Source organism: Mycteria americana, chromosome 8 (genome assembly GCF_035582795.1).
Source record: "Mycteria americana isolate JAX WOST 10 ecotype Jacksonville Zoo and Gardens chromosome 8, USCA_MyAme_1.0, whole genome shotgun sequence".
NCBI classification, from domain to species: domain Eukaryota; kingdom Metazoa; phylum Chordata; class Aves; order Ciconiiformes; family Ciconiidae; genus Mycteria; species Mycteria americana.
The window spans coordinates 27,539,846-27,567,191 of NC_134372.1; the positions used below are offsets into that span (position 1 = coordinate 27,539,846).

The window sequence follows — 27,346 nt, forward strand, 5'->3', positions numbered from 1 at the left end:
CATGGAGATGTGCAGAGAGGCTCTCCTGCCAGCGGGGCCTGGACGGATGGGAAGAAGTGCCCCAGCCCCTCTTTGGGCCCCAGAGGCAGCAACACTTGTTCAGGGGATGGAGCGCAAAAAGGCTGGCATTCCTACAGCAGCAAGGACAATGGGGAGGGATGAGGAGGCACTGCCATAATCAAATGCAGGCCAGCTGGCCCTCCCCCAGGAAGGGCAGGCACCTCCTTCACTTGCCAAAGGCTTTGTTTTCTAAGCCACAAAGAACAAAGTGGCTGAGGGTGAGAGGGAGAGGAGGAGGAGAGCGGAGGAGAACTCGCTGTGGGGGCAGATCCACACGTGAGCGCAGGTAACCCACTCTGCGAGAGATATCAACACAGATGGAGAGGGGTTGGGCAACATTCTGCCTGCCCCAAGCAGAGCTCAGAGGCAGCAGCTCCTTGCACACAGCAGAAAGAAGCTGGGGATGGCTGGAGATTGCCACTGAATCAGAATCAGCACAGGCTGATGGCCAGGGGTCCTTTGAGAGAAGAGATCCAAGGGTGGCAGCCAGAGAACACCACTGAAGGAATGGCTCACAGAGCAAAACCCAAAGAAATCCCAACAAAGGAAATGCTACCATTTCTCGACCATCCTCACCCCAACAATCCTGAGCACTGGGCCTCCAAATGGCTTCCCTCAGAATGCAAATGTAAGGCAAGGGCCCAAGCTGCAACAGGCTCCCAGGCAATAGCAAAGCAATGCCCATACTCTCCCCCAGCACCAAGAGATGCAGCATCTTGCACAACATCCTGACAAGCACGAAAGAGCCACTAGGGCTGCCTCAGGCCCTCCTGTAATGTTATACAGGCAGTTCAGCTGTGAGGCTCTGGGCACCACACCGCCACACAGCTGCAGGGTACACAAGTGCTGAGCCAGTGTGATGGGACTCTGGCCTTTCCAGCTGGGTCAGTGCTTTCTCCCAACACAGTGACTTTCACCAGCAAGCATCATGCACCTTCACTACCGACCTTCTGCAGGACTGGTTGTCATCCCAGGGCTGGCAGAGACTATGCTGTGTGCTCTGGCTCATTAGACATGCTGCTGCGAGTTAGGTAGCTGTGATCCTGACAGGGCACACAGCCCTCACGTGGTCCATTTCAAGCCTGTGGACAGAGTCAGCTGGGCACTTTGCTCATGGTAAAGTCAAGAGTATGCAGAGACCTAGTGATATAAGAGTGATCTGGGAAATAATTTCACCCATAGAAAGCTTGAGAAAGGAAAAATTGTGAAGGCTAACAAGGTAAAAAAGGAGAGGGAGACTTGTTCTAGCTCCTCCTGGTAACGTGCCTATGGCAGTGTTACTGTGAAGCCAGGATAGGCAGTGAGAGCGAAGGGTACTGGAGACCACCCTTGCAGGCACTCCAGAACAAAGCGGACATCAGTGCTTTTGGTACAACATACACACCCTTGCTTGCTCAGCTCCCAGTTCTCCCCCAAAGCACTGTGTGGTGCCAGATCCCAACACATTCTTGGAATTGAATAAACAAGGGACAGCGGCCAGACCAGGCTTGAAGCCACAGGAAGATGGCAGGTCCCCGAGTATGCCCGTACTGAGTCTGTGGTACTGAAAAACAATTCTCTGCCTGCAGTCAGATATGGGGAAGGCAGCTTCCTTCACCGCTCCTCCTGCCTCAGCCCAGCCATCATCCAGCCCGTCAGGCACAGAGAGCTCCTGCGGCAAAGGAAGCGGGGACAAATGGAAACATCCAGCTTGGCACTGGTCGTGGCTTTGGGGAGGGAACCCTGCCAGCCCATGTGCAAGCTCCATGCAGTCTGGCCCAGCTCAGCCTGCCTCATCGCAGGGAGTTCTGACAGATCATCAGGAACTGCAAAGCAGTGAAAAAACACAGTACAGCATCTTGATGGACCATATAGGGTCATGCTGTCTTGTCCCATGGCCTGTCCAGCAGCCACAGTCAGCACCCTACAACACGCTTGTCCACCACATGCAGAAGGGCCAGCAGAACGGAGCCTCCCATTCCTAGTAGGCAGTGAGGTACATGAGGGATGAATACCATGATCCCTGTGGTGGGTGCTCCACTCCCTTGGCACATGCTGAGATGTTTGGAGAGATTTGAGCTTGCCAGGTCATTACCATAGCATACATTGCTCACGCATCCTCAGGCTCCTTCCCCAAATCCTGGGGTCTGGCATGCTGCAGGCTCTTTACAAGAAGGAAAGTCAAGGACATTGCTTAGTTTAGACTCCTGCTGTTGATACCCCATCAAATATTAGGGAAGAGAGAAGGGGGTTAGGCAGGCACTGACACAATCACTGCAGTAAGGTCAAAGCAGCTTAGCATCAGAAGACAGTGAAATCAGTTTACATAAAATCTGCTTTCCCCCCAACCCAGACCACACCACTGACTTTGGGAAGGCAGAAAGCATTCTGGAGATCACTATCAAAATAACCGGCACTGAAAGAACTTTCATGCTGCACAGCAATTTCTGCACTCATCCTACAGCTGGAGGATGTATCCCCTCCACACGCCTGGTTTTGGTTGTCATAGAGTCACTAAGGTTGGAAAAGACCTAAGATCATCTAGTCCAACCGTCAACCCAACACCTCCAATTTTCCGCCGTTTCACAATACACAGTGTTGTATTTACACCACTAGCATTGTTTATAGTTCTACTGAAACCAGCGAGATCAAAATCCTCCTCCCTCATTAAGTGAGATACCTCTCCTTCACACCAAAGCAGGGTGCAAACACACTGTGCCATTGTCATTCAGTTTTCACTGGGGCTGTGCAGCATGAAAGGCACAACCAAGAGGGATGCTGCTGCTGCCACTAAGGACTGCATCCCCCAGTTGTCATCCACCAAAACCAATGTGGATGAGCAGTGCTATAATGCCCTAAGAAAAGAAACGGACCACTGTTGGGGTCTGTGTAATATTTATGCCCCTAGGAATAGCCTGGGCTTTGAAAGGCTTTGAAGCTGTGGAAGAACACCCATTGCTACTGAGTCATGTCTGAATACTCTGGCAGCCCAAGAGCTACTACTATAATGTAGTTTCCATGCCTGAACAGAGAAGCCATCATGTGCCACAGACCACATCTGTGCTCCAGAGATCTCCAACTTTAGCTGAGTAGGTTCATACAGGACCAACGTTTGGCTTGGCCACAGACTTGCCAAGATGCTGAGCAAGACTTGGCACCTGTGTGTGCCTCAGTTTATCAGAAGAAATATGACAACAGCCACCATTACGAGGATCCCCCATGATGGCAACAGGTGTTCAGGGACCAGAGCAGCCCCTGAGTATCTGTGCTCAATGAATGAGCAGAGCACAGGTTCTTGCCTTTCTCCTATGGCACAGAAGGCACTTTTCTCTTCACCGGGGGCAGAGATAAAAAAAAAATTATACATTCCCACAGCAAGAGGGTCCCCAACCTGCACAGCAAACTGCATAGGTGAGCTAGAGTGGACCTGCAGAGCACCACCAAACTCACTCAATCCTCACATGTCCTGACAGCACTGTTCTGGGCTGCCTTCTCCACTTTCCTCCCTCACACAGGATGCTTCTCGATGTTTTCATGTTTAGCTGAATTTCCTCCCCCCTCCCCGAGCACTTCTGGCTGCCAAGGCAGCTCAGAAACAGCAACTAAGTGGCACCTACATCTGGTACAGCTTAACTTCTAGTGTCTATTCTTTCTGGAATTTGAGAATTTCAATATCCAATGTTTGTACAAGTGTGGAATAAATGGAGCACAGGCTCCCCGGCCTTCTGTGCTTGCCAAACCCATATTTTAAAATGCACTTAGAAAATCCTACTGTTTATTCATCTGCAACTTTAGAAATTAAAGGACGCCAAATCCAACTGCAGGTCTGCTGAACGAGTGCATTTGCATTAAACCAAACAGGTGAGAAGGCCAGGCACTCAGCACAGTCGTGACACGCATCCTCTCCTCCTGCTTCCCAGATGCCTGGGCCAACCCAGTCCCCTTGGGTCCCTCAGCCATACTGCCCAGCACCCTGTTCTGGTGCTCCATTTCCTCACACAGGTCTCCACAAGAGAGGGGCTGGGCTATATTTAGCTGTGAATAGCAAAGTGCTACTCCTGATGCATCAACAGGCTGAATTTACCAGTGTGTAAGGATACCATGTGAATAAAATGCAAGCAGTCTACCCTTGGCCTGGTGGCCAAGACTGGACACAAGCAGACAATGTTTTGGCCCTTTGTGTCTGTGCCAGCACTGCCATGATTCTTCTGTCCACTGCAGCCATGAGAGGCACCTACAAGCTACAGCTCGGACAGCAGAAGACCTCTATTCTTAACAGATGCGGACATTTTCTTGAATGCAGACATTTTCTTGAACCCACCCCTTCTTCCACATACTGACTTGAAAAAAATCACTGCAGACACATGAGCGTGAAGGGACTTTTGCAGGTCATAGATCCAGCTCCTTGTTGGTGCACACACTACTTTTCACATCTTTCATAAACAACCAAGCTCTGGACTGAGTCCGAGCAGACTTTTTACACCCTCCTCCGTGCAGCAGATGCCTTGTCTTACCTTGTCAAAGAATTCATACAGCCTGACTGTCTCACAGATTCGATGCCTGTTTTCATCCAGTTGAGTGCAGAACTCTTCCAGTTGATCTTTGTAGGTCTGCAGCTTTACCCTGTAAGAATGTACATCGACAGAGGAAAAGTCTTCCCATCGATCCATCTTCTTTAGTGCTTCCTGCCCCCTTCTGCAATATTCCTGAAAGCAAAATGCAATTGCATATGAGGAGAGAGACCTGACATGGACAGTAAATAGTCTTCAAGGTCATTAACAGCTAGGACTAATTAGACTGTTTTTTAAGGTTCAAATCACATGGGCAGGGGTGTACTTGTTTACAGCAGAATCTGGAGAGTCCTGACCTCTGTTATGATTTACATGAGCCACACAGCAGCTTGTAAAGGCCTACACAGTAAGGCCACAGGTCAGTTAGGATCACAAAAAAAGACAGTGTTACAAGCATATCAAGGGATTAACAAAAAAAAAAAATCCATCTTCCATCACAGTAGTTATTTTCCTCAAGACTGGCAAATACCATCTACTGAGGGGCTGAGCTGGTGGCTTTGTCTACATGAGGAAAGCGGGGAAGCCAAGTAGTGTAAAGGAATGACACACACCATGGTGATGAACCCTCTACCAATGCCATCTTAGCGTCATGGGTTTGGCTGAGCACATACAAGGCACATACGCTGCCAGCTCAGACTCCGGAGAATGTGTTTTTCCAATCAGACAACACTTACACTGGCAATAAGATCAAACTCCCTGAACTGCTTTTGTGCTTGAAGCAGCATCTCCAAAGAATCATCCAGGTTGATCGTTTCCTTTAGCCGTTTTCTGCCAACATTCTCGATCCAACTGCTGACCTAGGAGAAAAGGGAAAAGCTCCACTATTAGCCACTCTGTGCTACTCACCAAGGTAGGCCTTTATGTGGAAAGAGCAAGGAATTGCTCTCGTAACGCTGGTCACTTCATTAGTGGAAAGAATGTGCATGTACACTTCTCCCCCCCCATCCTGGCATTTCAGCCTGAGCCTCCTGCTAGGAGTTCTTCCACTTCAGGTTACCAAGTAATTGCAAAGCTCTACTATTGCTCACCAGCCTTAGGCATAAACAGGGCAAGTAGCTGCTTGAGCTGTTTCAGGTGAGCCATGGTCTAGTGCAAGCCCTGCAACCTGCAGGCTGGCCTGATATTCCTATTATTGTTACCCCCGAGTGGGATAAAATCTCCCTGCTGCCAGATGGAAATCTACACCACTTCCCTTTTCTGACTAGCAGGACATGAACTACATCAGTGTGAATGTACTCATGGATTCTCCCCATCTGTAAATGTTTCACAGTTCTCTGGGACTCTCAGTTACTGATTTTCTAAAGGCAGCTCGCCACAAAGCTGTGCATAACTGCAGGTTCCTCAACAAAGCCCAGCCACTGCCACAGTTATAAGCCTATATCCTCAAACATGAGTAGAGAACTAACAAGAGTGTCCTAAAAGCAAAGCAGACACAGGAGGCCAGGCAGGATAACACAGCACCTCCATCAACAGTGGGTTTTAAAAACAGGCTAGTAAACTTGTCTGCAATGCTTCAGACATAGCTGCACCTAGGGGAAGGGACAGACTAAATGTTTCCTAATGCCCACACATCCTGTTTTGCTGTATCCTCTCAATCCATATCCCAACTCAACCCCACAGACAAACTCCTCATCTTCTGGACCAAGACAGGGTCTGTGCCCATGGAACAAGCCAACCGGCAAGAGGAGGAGATGGGGGTGGGTTCCCATGTTGTGACCCATACTGCAAAAAGGCACACTGCTGCTGCTTAGAGCTCCTAGGCAGCCTTAAAAGAAAAGCAGGAGCAGCTGCTGCCAGCAATGCTGCCATCATTAGTGATCTGCAAGCAAAGTAAGCTGGGAGCAGTCAGTTTTGCTCAATTCAATCAAAAAAAAGTTCAGCTTAAAGCAGGGGCAGGTTGCAGAGTGTGCCTTTGTGCCTTTTTTCATTTCTGTACAGTATTAACAACCTGTGTGTATAAGGAGTCTTTACTAGGTTCTTGCATCACACCTCTCGTCCTGAACACATAGTGCACAGCGCCCAAATGTCCAGCTCCAAATGGGAAGTCATTAAAACTCTTAGATCTACCTTGGTCTGTGAAAACAACAGGTAGGCTACAGCCTCCTCTGCAAATTCAGTTCTCTCCAGAGAAGAGCCCAGAATCCTAGAAAAGCAATGGTGAAACTGGTCCTAGTACTGATCTTTAAGGATGCAGGTTCCTAAGGTGAGCTCCAAACACCACACAACCTTTCACACACACAGGGTAGTAAGTGATATAAAAAAACCTTCTCATTGTTGACGAGCTACAGCAAAGGAGACTAAGCGACTCCATAATCTCGAAGTAGACTTCAGGCTTAAGGAGCACATCTGGGACCTGCAACACTGAGAGAACTGATCAGATCCTGTAGGATGCTCAGACAGCCTGAGCTACTTTACAACTTTTTAAGGTTCTCTATCTACACGGCTACAGGTTTCAAAGGTCTTTCTGAAAACCAGTACCTGTTTGCTTCAGTTATCCCACAGCTGTAAAGAGTTTCAATGAGCACCACATGAAGGGGAATTTTAAGCTCCCACAGAAGTGCAGGGGGGTGGGGGTGTTGAGTGTGGCTCTTGGGCTAAGGACAAGAGGTTGTTCCCCTACCTGGAGACTGTATATAGGGCTGCAGCCAGAGGCAAGAGAAGCGTGCCTGGGGCTTATCAGATAGCAGGGACCTGAGCACTGCACAGGAATCTAAACAGAGTGCACAGCAGGGATGGGCAGCTAGCATGGGGTACGCTATGTGTGGCTCATTCAGTAGCAGGATATAAGCAAACCCTGAAGGATCTACAGCCCAGAGGGGACACGTGGACTCATCATCAGCTTGTTGCCATCACTCTGCTGCTTCTCAAGGTGGAACATGAAGAATGGCTCCTCAACAGTCTTGCTGGGAGGGTACTTTTGCTGACCAATGTGAAAAGATGCCCCACCTCCAAGTGTACTGCCAACCAACGAGCCACTACACTGTGGTCTTTAATTATGGAAAAACATCACAGATGTTTATGGGGTTTGACTGATCCACACCTAGAGAGCAGCCAAGAGACTTTTAATTGACATCAAGAGATACCAGGTAAACAGTGGCTTGGTTGTCAGCACATCTGAAAATGTATCCCAGATTCTAATGTTCAGTTGTTCAGGTGTTCTTTTTAAGGGTCTACAGGCATCATTCTACACCTTCACATGAGAGATCAACAGGCCCAGTACCTGCTGTAGGATGTACAGTCAGAGGGTGGCAGCAGGCAGTCACTGGAACTGACAAACAGGCCTTACCTCCTTAAAACATTCTTCCACTTTCTCGAACTCCATCACCAGCTCCAGTTCCTGGATGCGTTTGTTCGACAGCATCACCAGTCGGTGAACGCCCTCATCAACTCGATTATAAAGCACGCTGGCAGCATCAAGTGCGTCTCTGGAAGGGGACACAAGTCTGGTCAGGGGTTTTGCATTAGCTCCTTCCCCCAGCACTTCATGCAAACATGACCCGGCTAACAGCAGCGCTTCAGTCGTCCTCCCCGTGGGACCCATAACGGCCATCTCCATATGGAGAACAGAAGGAGAATAATGCTGCTCCCTGCACATTCCCGTGACTTACTACTCTCTGATCCCAATGCAGACAACCTGGCAGGAAGGACAAGAGCATCTCCTCCCAGCCAGGCTCCTTGCAAAACTTAGTGTACTTGTCACACTTTCAGATAGGATACTCAGCTTTTCATAAACACAGATTACTGCATCAGCGGGCTTTCACAAAACACAGGCTCAGGCAGTCTCGGTGTCTAAAACCACCATTAGAATTTAATTTAAATAAGTAAACAAGCAATCACTAGGAAGCAAATCTCTCCTAAACAACAACAATATAAAGCACTTGATGCCCCACTCGCTCTCAGGAATTTCCACCAACCAAACAAATATGCAAAGTGTACAGCACCCCAGCACCAAGAGAAACTGAATTTTACAATGTTGTGCTGTAAAGATTCAAAGACAGAGCTCCCCATCTTCCACAGGCAGCTGTGCTGACCAAAGCCCAACAGGCAACACCAGGCGGCACTCCCTCTGCCAGCCCAGCCACAGCAGAAATCAACCTCCTCCTTGGACAGGCAGGGATGGGGGGAGTTCAGGCTGGAGCCCAGTGCCCTTGGATGCTGGAGCCAGGGACTGAGCACACCATTTAATCCTGGCACGATGATGAATATTAGCAGGTTCCTTTCAGATGTGTGCAGCACCTCTCCAGCACAGGTCTGACCAAATCAGAGCCAGGATCCAGAATAGCATTCAAGCTTATTCTTTCTTTGTGTCCCCGAACTTCTCATATTTCTTCTGCTTCTAGATTTCCCCTCCTTTTACAAGTACGGACTCAGCCACCTTCAACAAAAATACTACAGCCTTCTTCAGCTGTGCTCTACACTGGCATGTTCAGCTGCCTGAGCATCTCCTGTACTCACCCTAAACCAGTTTTCATTTTGCAAGTCTTACAACCTTCTGGCTTATGAGAGCATGGCTTTTTTTATCATATTATTAAAGTTATCCAAAACATTTGTGAAATAGGTAGCCAATAAACTCTGAAAGCTTTGCTAATGGAAATTTGTAGAAGCAATTCATCATTCACATTTATTTCTGTCTTAGGTTATAGGCATCTTGAACCTATGAAATGCAACTGAATACCAGCATTTAGTGGCAACTATCCTGTAGTTTTTAGATAGTACTTATTGACATGAGGTAGTACAATAGGTCTGGACAACTAGCTCTGCATAGCAGAAATCTACAGTATTTTTCCATTCAGTATTCCACCCAGTGTGCAACAGCCAACTTCTCAAACCTCAGGCTCTTAGATACTTTTGTTTTTCCTCTTCAAAATGCCATAAGACTGAATGAATTTCCCCAAAGTGCAGCCAAAAAAACCCAAATTGTTTCTGGACTAAGACCAGTGCTACTGCAGTGCAGGGGAGACAGGTTCTCTACAGAGAATCTGCAAGCTTCAATGGAAAGATCCAAGCTGTAACGCTGCTCCCACGTTTCCAAAACCACCATAAACAGTGATGATATGAGCCTTCTGTTTTATAATCCTTTCCCAGGGACAGACCCAGATCCAACCCAGGAGGCTTGCACCAGCAGAGCCATAACCACTGTCCAAGCTGAGCTCTGGAAAGCATGTTTACTGAGCAGGTTGTGAAGGCCAGTTCCCATCAGCAGCGGTGACACTGCTAGGACAGCTAATAAGAAACAGTTCAGAAGATCGCTGGAAGTTATATTCGGCAACAACATTAATGCTGTTGGGATTTGTGCAGCAGAGCATATCTGTCAGGTCCTAGTTTCTGAAGAAGGCTCCAGCATACTGATGGCCAGACAGGCAGATACCCTTCGGTCTCACCCCTCACTGGTCTGAAGTCCCTGCTGGCATGAATGCTCTCATCCACTCAGGAAAGCACACCGATACAGCAAATGCTGTTCCTCCCACTGGCACAGACAAGCAAGCAGCTACAACTTTAGATGTTACAGGCTGTTATATGCAAACATTTCCAATTATCCTCTCATGAGGCAAAATATTTTTCCAACCTTTCTCTAAGCTTCCATGGAAATCACTTTGGTGTTGATGCTACTTCTTTGATGGCACTCATCAACAAGCTAGATTGACCTGCTAGACCTTTCTGTAATGGGAGTCCTTATGTCCACCCAAGCCCATGATAAAGAAAGCATGCATGGTTTCAACGCTTAACAAGATATTGCAAGATGGTAACCTTATGGCGTAGCAACTTGAAACGAGTTCCAGCTCTTGCATTGGCTTACCTAGCACAGAGTGTGATGTGATACAGGGAAAGGGAGCCAGGGAGTCCCACACTCCACTCCTTTCCATACCTGATGGAGGGAACAGGACTCCAGTTGTCTCAAATTTGAGTAGTTTTCCTTGACAGGAGTCAGTCACAACCTGGGCTGCAAGGCTCTAAATACTAGAGATTCCCACATGGCAGACAGCACATTTCCCAAAGTCACAAAAGATAGGCTCTCCTGAAGACAACACTGCAACTATGGGAAAAATCACCAGAGGGACTTCAGGTGTGGCCTTGCAACATCCCTCCTCCTCTTCCTCAGCCAAGTTCCTCCAGCATCCCAGCACCTCAGTCCTTTGTTTCAAGGTCCAGCCATGCTGTTTTCACACGTTCTGCCTCACTTGGCAGGCATTCATTAAAACCTCAACATCTAGTTGTTGGTCTTCCATTGCATCTCCAAGGTAACTCCATTCATATGTTGTCAGCTCTTGACAGTTCACTTTTACCAGCCTGACAGGCTCTCTAACATCCATCTTTTACTCTTACACAGAGGAAAGCATAACCCTTTCCGCCCTGTAGTATAAAGTAGGTAGGCAAACTGAGCCAAACAAAGTAATCACTCATAGTCCATGGGAAAGTTTGGTTTTTTGATTCACTTTGGCACTTCCAGTGCTCACAGAAAGTATCCATTGGGCATGAAGTGTGTTCTCCCAAATATCTGTACATTTGTTTACCCATCTATGCACGTCCATCCATTTGCTGATACACATCTTAACTTCTTCCCAAATAATTTCTAGTATACTAGTAAACTCAACCATATCCTGCAACAGGGAGTGTCATGGGAAAATGATACCCAATAGTTGCATAAACAACTATTTCAGTCAGACTTCGGAGTTTTTCATTCCTGTCCTTCACTGCTTTCAAGGCAGCTTGGAGTAAACAAACGAAATATTGAAAATTTGGTTGAAGAAAAAGTGACTTCCACCCTGCCACACAAAGGGAAACACCTGGTTGTTAAGCACCTTAAAGATATTTTAACAGAGGCCTGAGCAACTCTGAGGAAGAAAAGCAGAGAGTTGTTTGAAGTCAGTGGAAAGTCTTGTCTACGCTTAGATTTGTTTAGATGCATTGCAATTTCCCTGCACATGTGAGTGTGGCAATAAGTCTTTCACTACATTCTTCCATGGTCAAATCATCCAAAGTAATTTTGCAATAGTGCAGAGTCAATATAATTTATAGCAAAAAGGAGTAGCTTGATGTCAGTTTATGTTTCCCCAGATCCTGTTTTCATCAGGCAATTATCGTTTCAGTGGAAAAGGTTCCAAACATCTTCAGTTTTCCGGAGAAGTGCCAAGCAGTTGTATAATGGCAGGGTAATTTTAAACCTATAATTTAGAAAGACCATTTCTCTCTGAATCCATCCTTCAAAAAAGCTAGCCTTGGAGAGTTACACTTTAGTTTTCAAAGCAAAATACCTGATTTATTTTCAAAAATAGATGGCCACTGAAGAGGCATCCAGCAAGCTTGCAAAAGCAGGTGCTGCACAAGGCATGCCTGCCAAGGCCAGTGAGATGCAAATAGAACACTGCAGGGAGAGAAGCAGCAGAACCATTACTATTCTGCAACTTACTGCCTGCCCCTTGAAAAACTGCTCTAGCCAACAGCAAAAGGAACAGCTAAAGTGAAGGCTAAAACCAGAGCTCATCCTCTGACTAACCTGAGTCAATTTTAAAATGGCAGAAATTCATGTATGGAAGGAACACCAGACACACTGCCTTTTGCTAGTGTATTTGATGGGTTTTAGGCAAGTATATTCCAGCTAACTTGCCCTGGAAAATCAGATATCTGTGATCATTCTGTAATTTAGAAGAAACATAGCCAGATGTTAGAACGTTAGCCTCATCTAGTCTTCCACTCCTGGTGCTGAATTTCCCTTGTGGATGTCTCTACAGGTTTTGGCAGAAAAGGAATAGGATCTGGCAACTGAGATTTAAAGGATGGCTTGGTCCAAGGACAATTGCCCAGATCATCTGTGCTGATACCTTGGCTACAAATCATTTACACATCCTAAGCAATGCTTCAGAAGAAATCCTTCCAGCTCTGCAGGGAAAGTCCTGTGTGCCTCAGGGCTGTTTTGCAGGAAGAGAAATGCATTAGAATCCTTCTTGGTCATTAGTGCATTTTGGTAGCAACCTACCCAGCTGCCATATTTGTAACGATCCCATAAAAGGAGGTCAACCTCAAATGCACACTCCTGCCCTTCAAGCTGAAAACTTCACATGCAGCTGAGGTTAAAATTCAAACTGGCCACGGCAAAGCTAATGCAGCTATTGCTAAATAAACTGTAATTATTTCCTGCAGCACACAGATAGCCATGGTGGTTTTAATTACCTAGTAAAAGTATTTGAGGAACTGGGTACAGTTTTTAGAACCCCAAAGTGTCCTTAGAAAGGCACAGAGGTCAAACACCGAATTTGGGGCTGCCTGTGGGATTCCTGCCATTCATGATGGGAACAGTGGATCTAGCTGAGGCCACGGACCTGACTGAATCCCTCCCCACTAGGTTACCTGACAAGCACATGCACTGGGAGCAACCCATCCAATTAATAATCCAAGAGAATTCTCTTCTGGTTCATTTAAACATGTTTTTAGCAGAAATATACTTTGAAGTCCCTTTAAAAGCAAGGGGATTGATGCATACAGTTAAACAAGTGTCCAAGTGTGGTCCCAAGCTGTGACCTTTGATTTTTTTCCCCAGCCTGGCTTGCATTCAGTTACAATAAAACTGTGTTCAGACTCTGGCTGATTTTAAATCCCAGTAAGATCCATAAAACTGACTGGAAAAAAAATTTGTAAGAAATCCCAAACCAAAAAGTAACCTACTTACAGGGAAAGCTCACTCCACAGTGGAGCCTGAGATAGGATGTGGAAACATTGTTCTGGGAACACCAAGCATCAAGCTGTGGTTTTCTACCAGCTGTAAAAAGCTCCTACCTCCCAACCTCGTCCCATGTACATTAACCTATTTAGGTTTATACTTGTTATCTAGGTCGACTGCACTAGTGTTGGAGTTAGGACCACCAAGGTTTCAAGAGGCCCTGCTCAAATATATACCCACTGTCATTTAAAGCCAAATACCCATTTCCCTAATACATCCTCCTTTTGCACATTCCCAGTGTTTATGATACATATGATAGCAGTGACTGTGCTATTAACTACCCCAGCAACAGAAATATCTACCCCAACTCAGCCATATAAAAAAAACGGTGCTTGTGGGAAGGTCTGGGCTGAGCCAGGAACTTCAGGCGGTTCAGCTCACATCCTATACTGGAAACTTTTTGCAAGTTTTTCCGTAATATTTTTAAACCGATAAAACACACAGTGTGTCATTAATTACCTAATGCCCTGTTGGCATGAAAAACATTGCGAACAAGAACAAGCAAAACCAGAGTCTTCTGGGTAAATTCCCACTGAATCCAGGAAGATTTAAGACATAAGACAGTAGAAAATAAACAGCAGAAAGGGAGCTGAGTGGGACCATCTCATGAAAAGGCTGAAAGAACAATGAAAACTTACCTAGACAGAGCTCTGCAATCTTTTACCTCTCTGCAAATGCCACAACTGGCTTCACACAGTACTTCATACACTCAGAATGACAACAGCTCCACGCTCCTTTACATGCAGAGCAACAAGGTTTGTTTAATGCAAGCGTAAGTGCTTTTTACCAGGTTAAAACCACCACGCAAACAGAGGGAACAGGTTAGACTGTAACAAAAATGAATACCAAGCAGCACAGTATGTGTTTGGATAGAAATGTCGCCGTGTGCTCCTCCCTCCACCTGACAAACAAATAAGACCATGGAAGAGCACTGCAACCCATGCACTGCTAAAGGCCAAAGGTTTAGTGTTCGTCAGCATCTTCTGTGTCACCAGCAACAGCACAGAGGCATCTCTCGGTAGAAAGCTGCCAATCTTTGAGGCCAGGATTTAAGCACAGTTTTTAATCTTATTTCAAGGTATACTGAGAGCTTGTCCTAACTAAGAGGTGAAGGTTTTAGGATTAGGTCCACAGGAGACATATGCAGAGGACACCTATCACTGAAAGATGCATCTCGCAGACCAAGTCAGGAGTGTGCAACTAGGGAAAGCAGTAGCATGATAGGTTCCCAAAGCTCCCAGAGAGGCAGGAAGATGAGCAAGCACTAGTTAAGCACACCAGGAAAATGGCATCAATGAAAGGGACACAAGCACTGCTGTCTTTTGAAGCACATACAAATGCACAGCGTAGTGACCATCAAACTGGCCAAAGCACAGACAAAACAACACACATCTCTCAAGCAGAAAGGGGATGCAGAAGACAACACCACCTCCAGGAAGGATTTCCCAATGTAGGTTGCCTGGCCATGACCACCAGCATATGGCAGCAGCTGTCAGCTTGCAGGCACACACCTTTTACCTTCCAAGCCAAGAATGCCAGCCATCCCCGTCTCCCCAAACGGGGACTCACACACCAGACACCTGTCTCCCCTCTACCCTTGCCCCCAACTTGTCCCATGTTTTGGAAAACCAGCTTAGTCTCTCTGCCTAGACCCCAGACACAGAGCTTCAGATGATGCTTGTGCAGTCCCTTGGCAGGCCCTCCTGGAGCCCCTGAGAGCTTGTACATTATCCAAGTTTACTCCTGCCAAAAGCTCGTACACCACTTTGCAGAGTGGCATGTGCCTGCCTTAGAAGCAGCCCCTGGGATGCTCCAACAGGAGTCTTGCTAAAGAGCCACAAACATGAGCTCCTACAGCACCACAGAGCTATAACCTTGTGCTTCATTAGCAGCAGAGACCCCTACATTAACTGGCCACAGCTTCAAGCTGACCTAGTGTCTCAATACTGCATGTGGAAGCCAGGCTCAAGAGCTGCGAAGGCTGTTGTTGCTGTAATTGAGTCAGGTCCAGCATCAGGAACCTGGCAGCTGCTGCTCAGGAAGTCTGCTCTGCACTGCCCATTACCTCTGCTCAGCTCAGGTCCCCACCCAGGGCTTCCAACCAGATCACCAAACCACACTAAAAATAGCCAGCTCACAAAATGAGCTCTTGGCTCTAGCCACTCCACCCTCAAAGTACAGAGACTAACTATACTGCCTTCTGCAAACAAAAGGAGAATTCACTCCTCCATCTATTTATAAAGCTGCTTATTCACAGCTTGCAAGCACAAATTATTTTCAGATGAGGTGCTTGGGGCAAGAGATTATGCTTTTTCTAGTTCCATGTTGCACAGAGCCCAGCACCCAACCTGGTCATTCCTTCACTGTCTGAGGTTTTTCTTTCTTTCAGCTCTCACAACTAGTCTTGTGGCTATCCTGCCTGCCAACATGCAGAACATGATGCAATCCCACTCCTGTGCCACCCTGAGAACGCAGGTTTGCTGGTAGAGCCAGGCATGCACCAGGTGTATTCTGGTTCGACTAGTACAAGGCATCTCTGTATTAATATAAAATGTTTATAAATCTTTACTCCACTTCTGACTCATAGCATATCTAGAGGACAAAAGGCATCACTGGACACCTTGTCTAGGCAAGTGTTCCCAGCTCTTGGCTATGCTGCAAGAGCAGCAATAATGAGAACAACAGTGGAAAATATAAGGCTAAAGACCGGGTTAAGTCTCCCTGTCTTGCTGCCCAGCACCATGCAACTGCCTCACTTTAGTAAGAGCCCTCACTGCTGCTGCCTGGCTCCTGGCAGCTTCTCCAGGCTTATGATAGATGTGTCAGAGAAGTCTTCGAAATCCACCACAAAATAAGCAATGCATTAGTTCACCTTCCACAACTGGCTTAGTGAGTTGCCTGCAAGCCACAGGCTGGTTGATCAATACACTAGATATCCAGAAGCCAAATATACAGATGCCAGCCAACTCTATGTAACTTATTAAAAAGACCATGTTTATTAAAGATTTCCTCTCCAAAAGTGCAAAAAAGGAAAGTATTAGTAATGTTAAAGTGATGGATGTCTCTATGGCATTTGTCCACACTTACCGAGAGGAACTTCAGCTAGGCTATAATAGCTCTGCATTTCAATCCCCAGAAAGACTGGGACAGCAAAACCTGGAAGCTTTCAGCTAACAGACCTAGAGAAGCACTGAGCCTTCAGCACAGCAGATGGTGTGAAGGGAAACATGCTGGCTTTAAAGCCAGCCAGCTCCACCAGCAATGAGTAAGTAGCAATGCCAGCTTCAGTGGTCCACTTGCACCTTTGGGTGGCCAGCCTGTGCTGAAGCTATCATTACAGCACTTAAAGAGGTACCACAAAGATACTAGCTTATCAGTACCACACCCACGCCAACTCTAGGCCAAATTCTGCCTGGTCTTCCTGGAGGTGGGAGAGTGGTGTGGGACCAGCTGAGCACACTGCATCCCCTTACCCAGCTCCCTGTGATGGGCTGCCTGCAGGATTTGTATTCTGGTAACAGAGCTCCTCCTTTCTAAGACAGGAAAAGGCTGAGATCCAGAAAGACTGCTTGGAGAAGTCTTTCTTTCCCTTTGTGGATAATCAGCTGGATAGGCAAGGCTATCTTTTACAGTGGTACTTGGTGGAGAAATGAGTATGGGGACTCTTGGTCAGCTCACATTGGGAACAGAGAGCAAGTAGAGTTACTGGTCAAAGCCGCTGCTGTGGTGCTACAACATCTCAGGACGGGACCATCCAGGAGGGACTCCCGAAGGCTCTTAAAGCATCTGTCAGAGAAACAAATGGAAGTACCACAACGCATCTCTCCTGCATGACCACATCTCTGATGGGATGAGTTCAATTCCTACAGGAAAGGAGCTGTGTCACTGGCTTAGCAAATCCTCTCAAAGTCTGGGTCAGACCTTAGCGGCAATGAGATCCCACTGCTCTGTGTCATGAAACACTCCAAAGGGCATCTCAGCTCTCCAGGAGTGCAGAGCAGGGAAACATGCCAAAACCAACCAAGGGAAGAGTTTCATTACTAAAGAAAGACTAAAGCAAGTCTTGTTTGCTGTGTGCTCCCGAAAGGTATTTGGCAGATAACATCTGACTGCACAGAGCACAAGACTGCTTCCTTGCCTATTTTAGCATACTATCTCTAACCTGCAGTCAAGCATTTTCAGGTGGGTTTGTCCATCTCTATTCTTACCACCTCCTGGTATTTTTTGCCATGTGAAGCCACAAACTAGCAAGAAGGTCAGCTGTGAGAGCTGGCAAAACGTATCCCCTGCAAAAAAAGCAAGTCAATCTCTTGCTTATTTAATCCCAAGGTGACAGTGCAGCTGGGCTTGTCTTCTTTATGCCTCTTAAGAAAAATCACGGCTTTTTACCTTTAAAATACGCCAATCAAAAGTGCAGAACTAATTAAGTGGAGCTAAGAGTCCAGAAAACTGCTCTTAAAATTTTTTCTTCTATTTATATGCAATTCTTGCACATTTTGACAGTTACCTGTTCACAGCTGGCCTCAACTTCTCACTAAAAAGTCTTGGCAGTCATGACTCTCAGCTTGATCAGGCTTTTGCACCACAAGAAAAAACTAAAACAACAGAACATGGGATTAACACAAGAGCCAAAAGGTGCTTCAGAAGGGTAAAGCCATTTGACTTCCTTTGTAAATAATTTGATTTCAAGTATTGGGGGAACGGGTGTGGAATTAAAGACTGTTAAGCATTGATCAAGATTTTACAATCTGAAGTTCAGAAAAGCAGTACAACAGGCCCTGCTGAGTACACAGACACAACCAGTCCTGTTCCATTTTCACACGTCACCAGTCAAAAAAATCTAATATTGGACCCACATACATCCATAGCCACTCCATGTGAGCTTAGTAAGCCAACTACAATATTTTGTCCCTACCCTGCTTTGATCCTGTTAAAGAAGCCTTTGAAAATCATAACCATAGGAGCCTTTACAGGGTTAGCAGAGCTCAGAACCTTTACTATCTGTACACCAGTTTGGAGAGAAGGAGCAAGTGCAGAGCCATGGAGGATCAAAAACCAACAGTGCCTTATACAGAGTTCTCTGGCCAAATGATAGAGGTTTTTCCCCATTTAAAAGGATTCTGGAACAGGGAAGAATGGACTTCTTTAGTCCTCTGTCCCAAGTCACATGACAAGTAGGCATTTCCTCAAAATACTACATTGATTTTAGTTTCTGCAACTGCTTCACAAGCTAGAAGAGGACTAACATTCTCCCACTATATTCATTTAAGCTCCTCAGGCTGGTGAGAGCCACATACATTTGACCCGTAGCATACACTCTCCATTCATACCAGCAGGCAACAAATATAATCTGAATTAAACAGAGAACATGCTACACAGCCTCAGCATGCGCTCAAACACTGTGCAATCAAAGAATTATGTGCATATCCCCCGCCCCTGCCCTCACTAAGGTAATCAAAGCAGTAAATTATCCTTAGCAGCTCTGTCAGATCAGGTTTCAAAGTTGATCATTTCCCTGCACAAGAACACAGGCTTAGCTTAAAACCAAACCAAAACATAAAAAGCATGCACATTGTCTCCATTCTCCTAAGACTCTAAAGTTGCTCTGTGTTGCTTAAAATAAACAAGACAAAAACCAAAACACATCAACCCACATTATCTGTGTTTCTCGCATCATGTCAGAATGAAAAGGCTATACTGTACTAATTCTACCCAAAATTGCATCAAGAGTACTTCACCAGTTCAGCAAGAAAATTGTGTCTGCAGGACCTGCCAGAGCTGCTGACAGGAGTCACAGCAAGCAGGGAAAAGAAATGGTTACACCTGTCCCCACGCTCCCCTCTCACTCAGCACCAAAATGTCGACCCCCACCTCCAGTGACAGGTAGCAACTTGTACTGTCATCCACTTGCTAAATTTTCAAAGATAAATGTTGTTCTTTTCCCAGTGTTTGGGTGAGATACCCTGCAAGCTATTTTGTTATCTTCTCTCTGTTCCCTCCCTTAAAACCTCCTAGCTTGCGACAGCAAAAGAGAGTTTAACCAGAGCAAGGCTGCAGATGCACAGAGCCATTCCACGCCGCCCTGCCATCCGCTACACCCCCACCTGTACCCACACGCCAGCATTTCTCTCACACTCAGGCTGGAAGCTCCTGGGTGCAAGGGCTGTCTTTGTACCTTGCTGTTTGCACAGCACATAGCACAGAGGCCTTCACACGCTGATAGGCTTCAGGTGTTTTAACAGTACAAACAGGAGTTGTGCAATGCCCTGGGGATTTCAAACAGCTGGCCTCTCTCAGTCCCCACTTCTCATACCAATTCTGCAAATGGGCAGTGAATATTTGTTTGTACAAACTGTACCAATGTGTGAGGAGATCAGAGCCTGCTTCAGCCAGAAAGCATTCCTCGCAGTTAAGGGCCTTGGAAATTCCCTTGCATAAGGAGTGCCTTGGTAAATCACACGGCAATAATGCTTTGGACCTAAACATTCATCACTGGCACCATCAATTAAAACTTGTGTTTGAGGTGCACAAAATATCCAGCCCACTCTCCACTACAGAAGATTAAGTCTGATTTGGCTTGGAAAAGGACTTTAACCATCTAAGTGAATCCACCCAGACAAGTTTTTGGACTGGGGAAGAAGCAGCCAGGATAAGAGTAAAATTCATTACGCTTTTCACCTTTGCTGTTTTCAACAAAAGTCCTCGCTACACGAAGCTGCTCTAGCCTGCACCAATGGTGGGTCATCTCAGAGAGACTCCCAGTGCCTGCTTTTTGCTCATCTCCATCTCCTCTCCTCCCACTCTTGGGGCTCACCTGTAGTCATGGGTGAGGGTGACACAAGACTCCTCCTTCCGCAGTCTGGCCAGGAGCGCTCCACCCTCCAGCTGCAGCCTGACCAGCCGTTCATCTTCAAGAACATTCTTCATCAACTGCCTGTAATTCCTTAGCAGCACAGCTGCCTCCTGGAGGGATTGCAAGAGTGAGATGAGCAGTTACTGCAACCTACAGGCAATGAGGGAACAGGCAAAAACCAGTGCCCAACCCAAAACACACACAAACCACATCTCATCTTGGCCCACCCTAGGAAAGAGGGAGGTTGTTTCCCACAGCTGTTTCTCTCAAGTCTGCCAAGTCCAAAGTGATAAACAGCACTCCATACACTCTCGATACTTTCTCCACCAGGCTAAAATTGAAACCCAGTTCCTATCATTGTCCATATTCCATTTGCTGGGCATAGGAAGAATAAGCTTTCCAGCCTCATTTTCCACTCACAGCTAGCTCCTACTGTTCTTAGAGCCTGGACCTGCATGGCTCCAAGCTGTGGGACAATATGCACATGAAGTGTTTGTGGATATACGCATGCATGCAGGAAGGCCCAGAGAGGCCACTACAGTATCTTGCATTGCTTTACTGTTGGGACCCTCAGCATAGAGCTAGCAGCAACTTCCTACCATGTCAGGGGTACAGCAGCTTCTCAAGAGTGGGGGGGATATAATGTTTGCAACAACACAAGCTCAATTTTTGTATCCTCCTCTTCTTGCCCACTTCCAAACTTCTGTTCTGGAGGCAGCAAAGCTGGAACCAACACTGACAGCCTTGGCCTGGTGAACACTGTCTGTGTTGTCACCTAACTTTATTCCAGAACATTCAAGCCAACCTGGTGTGGCACAGCCTGAGGCAGCTGCTCAGTACTAGAGACACCAAAGCTAGTACCAGCTACAGAGCTGTGGAGCTGCTAAGAATGCATTCCAATGCTGGAGCAAGCACCAATCAGCAACAAGCACAGCTGAAGAGATCTCCTGGGTGACACTGAGGGATCAGAGAACCAACTTCTACACCCAGTGGAGCCTCTATCACTTCATTTGGATTAGCTTCTACTAGTTCCACTGTCCTGACAGCTCTGCAGTGACACACACCACTCAGAATACCCTGCTACTACAGCTTGCAAATTCAAAGCTACAGCTTTTTTCTGCAGCTATCCAGCCTCCTGCTCTCTTCTGTCTCAGGCCCACCTCTGACACAAGGCAAGGGACATGCTTACCTCAGCTCTTTCTGGTAATTTTCCAGGTTCCACTTTATGAATAGCTCCCTGGAGGAAGGCACAAGCACCTTGGCATCGTTGTAGCAAATGTTCCAGCTTCTACAAGAAGAAAGGACCAAGGCAGAGATTATCATCTCACGGCTAACAGGAAAGCTGTCTTTTCAGCTTGCAGAAGATTAAAAGTACAGAAATCAAGAGAGGATCAAACACATTCACCCAAAGGTTCAGTTATATCATTCGGTGAGGCTGTATCAGCAAAGAGAAGCCCATCAGAGGCTTCAGATGCTTCACGCTATACCAAGGCCTCTATGCAAACCTTATAAACTTGCATAGTCATGGCTTATATGGGTCATGCTTTACAGAAAAGAAAATCAGTCCACTTATATCCCACATTCTTCTACTATTAGCATTTCTTGTAACTTCCCACTAAGATGAATCACTATGCATGAATTTTGGAGGAACAAAGCATGGAATGAGTACTTGGAATTTCTCTACTTTAAATCATTTCTCTTCGTATTAAGAGTAGTGCAAATTAAAAATCAGGAAGCTGGAAAGCTTCCACAATTAAGCACCTTAAACTACTGACAAATCTGAAATCCCTCCTCTCTTGAGGGGGGTGGGGGGACAAAAAAACCCCCAAACATTTCACAGGGGTTCATGAGACAGTACTTTTCTAAAAAGTCAAAGATATAAAGCCTAAATACTGTCAGATGCCACCCTCTAGCCACTGAAATCAGAGAAGGGAGAAACAGCTATTCCAAAACAACCACACTCAAAACAAAACAAAAAAGCAGCTGTTTGAATCTTTACTGAATTGAACTCCCTCCTCCCTGGAGTGCTGGAACAGCCCCAGCAGCGACAGATTAGCAGGCAGGATGCAGGCAAGATCACCAAGACAGGAAATAAACACTGTTTGCCACATCGCGGCAGATCTAAAGGGGTTGAGCATATGGGTCATTATCGCACATGGTACATCATATAAATAGGCAACCCATACAGATTGATTCCTATACTAACCCCCTTTGGTAACATTTTGCACATTAAGACGCAAGACACAAACAAGTAGTCATCTGATATCATGCTCCTTCCTTCAAGAATTATCCTTCTGCACAGACAGAGCACCTCAGCTCTCAAGCTTTTCTCAACACTATCCAGAAAACTAATCCATAACCTTTTGCAAAGCTTCTCTGCTTCCTCACTGCCAAATAAACCTCAAATTCTCAAATTCAATCCTAGGCACCAAGATTAGGCTTATGTACCTCTACTGCATCAGCACGCGTTCATACTAGTACTTTTAGATGCAAGTTTGAAAAATGGGTTCTAAAGTAAGTTGGAAAAGATAAGTTAACATTTGGCACGTGCTAAACCTAACCGCTGAAGCTTGCCACCAGCAACACAATGGTATTATCAATGATATCTTAACCTGCTTCAAATGCTGTAGTGTGCCACACAGCACTCTCGGCAGCGAGGTCAGAGCCAAAAGACCACTGAATCTTTTGGAAGCAGAGGTGATGGTTCTGTCATCCACCAGGGTGAGCAAGTCAAACTCAACATGAAGACAGCCAATTTGTGTGCAGATTTCCAGAGATTTAATCCTGTGTAGTCTCAGCATGCCAAGTATCTCTCAATACAGCTTTTAAAGATTCAACAAGCACATGATCCGCAGGACTTATGCTCCCTCCACAGCATGAGTGTACACAGAGCTGGGTATTAGTGCCAGAGATGTTACTTTTGCAGACTTCTGGCAGTCTGCATATACCCTGCTGCGTGGCCAGCAACACCCACAGTCCTGCCACGGATCAGTGTGCTGCATTGGTGGCTGCAGCACCCCTTATCGGTGTCTGCAGCACCCTTTGCCAGGGCTACCTTCTTTGTAAACTGTGTCTGGGTGCTGCAGTTTCAGCCCTTCTACCTCTGAGGGTTAACCTGGGTCAGCTCAAACATTTCCACAGGCTGGTCAGCCTCCCTACATCTTGGGCTGGCTCTAATCCACACCTGGGTACAGTTCACTGTAGATCTCCTGCTTCACTACTCTTCTGGAGAAGAACGCAAAGGTCAAACAGGATCACAGTACCAAGGCATACTCAAAGCAGACAAACAACAGGGAGAAGGAACAGATTGCTGGTACTGCCTCCTACTGTTATCTTGGTCCTAAGACTGAAGAATGGAATCTGCATGGTTTTTTTGTTTCCTTGCCTCACATGGTCAGCTCTCAAAGAGGAATACAACACTCCCCTGGACTGAAACTTCACTGTATTTTTAGTTTAGATGCTTTCTAAAGAGTTCAAATTTGATGACAACTTTGGTAAGTAAGTGAATTAGATCTAAAGGAGGAAAAAGATATTCCTAGAAGGATCTGAACTGATTATCAGGAACTTCCAAGTTTCACTCCTGCCAGGACTGCAGTTTTTATTAAGGAGCTCTTAGCCTGGTCTGGGGAACCTGCTCCCAAACCAACAGGATCTAACTATTTTTATTATGCTCGAGTTCTTGATTGTTAATTCGAAGGCAACTTGATACTAATACCTTCTCCTGAGATTAGCACAAGAAGTGTCTGCCCTTAAGCCTCAGAGTATAACCAAAGTACCACTGTCTATCATGACAAAACAGGATTCTATTTCTTCTTTCTCTTCAAAATATGGTCAAATCTGAATTAATGCAGTTCAAGCAGATGAGTTAAAAACTAAAATTTTAGTTCCTGCAGTCATGCCAATAGGTCGCAGTGTGCATCCATTTTATGAAGACAGTATTAGTATTCTTTTGATAACAGATTCATTTGCATAAATAGCTATTACAGGAACCATTGTCTTTTAATGCTTGTAGGTTCAGCTGTTGACAAGCTCCTCTTCCTTCAACTCCGTTACCATGCCATTTCTTCTCTCAGATACCAAAGAACACAAGACATCCTACTCACCATGCGGAAGTTTAACCAGTCCCGGTGGCAATAAGGGAAGGTCCCATCCAGTTCTAGAGGCAGCTGTGAGCTGTCTATGTGCTTATGGAGGGATTTCATGGAGGTAAGAAGTTCAAACTGCACAGGAACAGAAGAAATAAAAGCACATTTGCATTAAGGTGTGAGTATTGGAGGAGGAGGGGGAGGTTAATGAAAGACAGCATCCTTTATTTCTTTATCTATCTTGCATAGAAACAAGACACACAGTGTATATCTGCAATGTAATTACAGTATGAAGGAAAAAACCATCAATTCAATCTTAGAGCAGCTTGCTGTACAGCTTAGTGGGTGAACCTTGAGGGAATGCAGGCCACAACACGCTGTTTCACCAAGCAGAACATCTGTGATGGAAGTCTGGCAGCAGCCAGCCTTCTCCAGAGCCAGTACCCTCCTAGTATAAGCAGAGCAACTCCCTCATATGTTCCCACATATTGCTGTACTATATATGTTGTGCTGCAATTTGCATTTGTTTGGAGAGTCTGAGAGGTTAAATCCAGCACGCAGCTTCCCCATCTCACTTCCTGGAAAAACAGTGTTAACAGAGCAGCCTCTGCTCTACCCTCAACTCTCTACTCATCACAGCAGCTATTTGCTCCAAGTGTTTCTTGGATCTTGACACAGATAACTTGCCTTCTGTGAGTCTGTAGGACCTCAAAACATTTTTATACTCACCAGAGAAAGAGAAGCGCTCCTGCAGGTACATGGAAGCCAGCCCAGACACCAGGAACTCAGGTGCAGACATTTAACCCCCACACACACACTGTGAAGTTTCCACCTCCTTACAAAATAGTGATGATGCTTCCAATTCCTCCCGCATGCCCGTGTCTTTATTAGCCTTTGCTCTGTTCCCTCCTACACACTTTGGATTTGTTCAATGTGTTTAATGTCTTCTGTAGCTCTCCCTGCATGCACACACCTGCAGCCCCCTTTCTCACTTCAAATTCTTCCACATGGGGGCAATGAGGAAATGGACTAATAGCATTCATTATTCTTTAGCCTTTCAGGGCAGCACACCACACGCACAGCAAAACTGATGCTATTCACAGTATCTTCATCCACAGGAGCCAAAAGGGAGGTCCTGTCTTACTCTGAAGTCTACAGGGTTTCGGCAGGCACAGAATTTCAGTCCACTCTTGTAGCTTGTAACAGTCTTAAGAGTAGAGAGAGATGACTAAGATGCAGTCTGATGCTCTGTTCACTCACCACAGACAAAGACTGGCTGAGCCTACATTTCTTACACAGCTATGGAATACCAAGGCAGATTACTTCTAGTGGGGGTGTTCAGTGATGTTGTGATGATTTTCCCTCCTCCATTAGCGCCTCCTGTTAGTCTTCCCAGACATTTCAGCTGCAAAGGGAACCTCACACATACACATCTCCTCTTACCCCTCTTGCAGAAGTCTTAGCCACTGACAGCAGCAGCTATGAGGACAGGAAACATGAGACAGGCAAAATCCAGGAAGGCAACAGGTACCTTCAAAGGGTGGAGTTCAGTATTTAGCCCCCCTTTTTAACAGGCAAATGTGAAAAGCATCTCTATTACTGTTAATTGTGCAGGGCCCCTCCATACAGCTATCCATGTTCCCAGCAAACCCCCTGTGTCTTGAGAGCCCCAGCAGACGACATAATTATAGCACAAATGTCACCGATGGACTTGGCAATAAACACAGCATAACAGGTATGTTCAGCTCGCATAAACTTCACAACCCTATATATACACCCCTAAGAGACCACAACCATAAAATACAGAGAACAACTACAGAGATTTCATGCGAGAATAAACATACATCAGCGGACAGAGAACCTGCTGTTCAGAGGGTTAAATAGAGGATGTCAAGAGCTCCCCAGCAACCCCTGGCTGAATGGTTCCATTACCTGTCCTGCTGGTGGCTTCTCCATCCGAAAAGTCAGATCTCTTTCAACCAGAAGCAGTACTCCATGAATACAATGAGGATCCATGTCCTGCAACAGAACAGAGTGCAAATCCATTGCCTATCTGCCTGGGATGCTAAGGAGAATGTATACCATACCAGGTTTGCACAAGAAATTGCAATTTATCCTCCAAAGGCATTTACGAAGCCTGGAAGGAAGTCACCAGGTATAGGGAAGGCCATTCTACAGAGCACCAAGGCTATGTCCTCTAAGGTAGTTTGCTTCAGATCAACTAGTCCTGCAGTATTTAAGGAAGCAATGAAAGAGGTCAGGCCTTGGCATACTAAAAAAACCTCTGCCTTCTACACAGGGAAACATGTTGGGAGGCGGGGGGGGGGGGGGGGGGGGGGAAGAACCATAATATTCAATGTCCAAGTTTTTTCTTGATAACTTTCCTGGTCACTTCTAACTGAAAGGAAGTTTTTTCCCCACAGTGCCAAAAACGTCATCTTGTCTTTACTTACTGCCAACTCGCAATCAAGGACTTGCATCCTGTTGCTACTGTTAAACCGACAGAAATTCCAAATACAAGGGACGTCTGGCAGCTGTAGTTCAAACTCTGTGATCCAGGAGCAGCTCTCCAATTATAGAAGCACTCTACAGGGAAGTGAGAAACAGGCACAGAGAGCGACAGCAGGAAGAGGGAAACGTAGCAGAAAGATCCACACCATGGAGACAGGGCCCACTATATGCATGATACCTGGATCTGGATAGCAAGGAGAACACCCATTTGAGTTGTCATTCCACATGGCTAAATAAGAGCCATCCCATCTAGAGGTCTCCTAGATGGTCTTTGCCTCTGCAAGTATCTTGGAAACTATCAAGCAACAAATCCTTCCCGGTACTGCTCAAGCTGCAATGAACCTGCCACACAGCAGGCCATGACAGCAAGGGAACCTTGTTTAAATAAATGGTTCTGGCAATGTTGAAGGTTAAATATTGAACATGAGCAGTAGAGCCAGAGTACAGAGGCAAGTGCACAAGCAGAGACAGAGCTGCCTAGCCTGCCACTGGGCCCACTACAGCAATTAAGAAACAATGGCAACACAAGCAGACCCAATTCTGCAAGTGAAAGCAGCAGCAGAGATTCCAG

General features: G+C 46.1%; 1 protein-coding gene across 4 annotated transcripts in view; it reads right to left on the minus strand.

Moving 5' to 3' along the window:
- PLEKHG4 (pleckstrin homology and RhoGEF domain containing G4) overlaps positions 1–27,346 on the minus strand; it is a 92,125-nt gene that overhangs the window by 25,208 nt on the left and 39,571 nt on the right. For all 4 annotated transcript variants that reach the window (XM_075510393.1, XM_075510392.1, XM_075510391.1 and 1 more), the window contains 7 exons: positions 26,197–26,283; positions 24,283–24,399; positions 21,369–21,467; positions 20,141–20,289; positions 7,897–8,035; positions 5,285–5,407; positions 4,554–4,745 (listed from right to left, as the gene is read on the minus strand). In XM_075510393.1, coding sequence (XP_075366508.1) covers positions 4,554–4,745; positions 5,285–5,407; positions 7,897–8,035; positions 20,141–20,289; positions 21,369–21,467; positions 24,283–24,399; positions 26,197–26,283 — 906 coding nt within the window. The remainder of the gene's footprint in view (positions 1–4,553; positions 4,746–5,284; positions 5,408–7,896; positions 8,036–20,140; positions 20,290–21,368; positions 21,468–24,282; positions 24,400–26,196; positions 26,284–27,346) is intronic.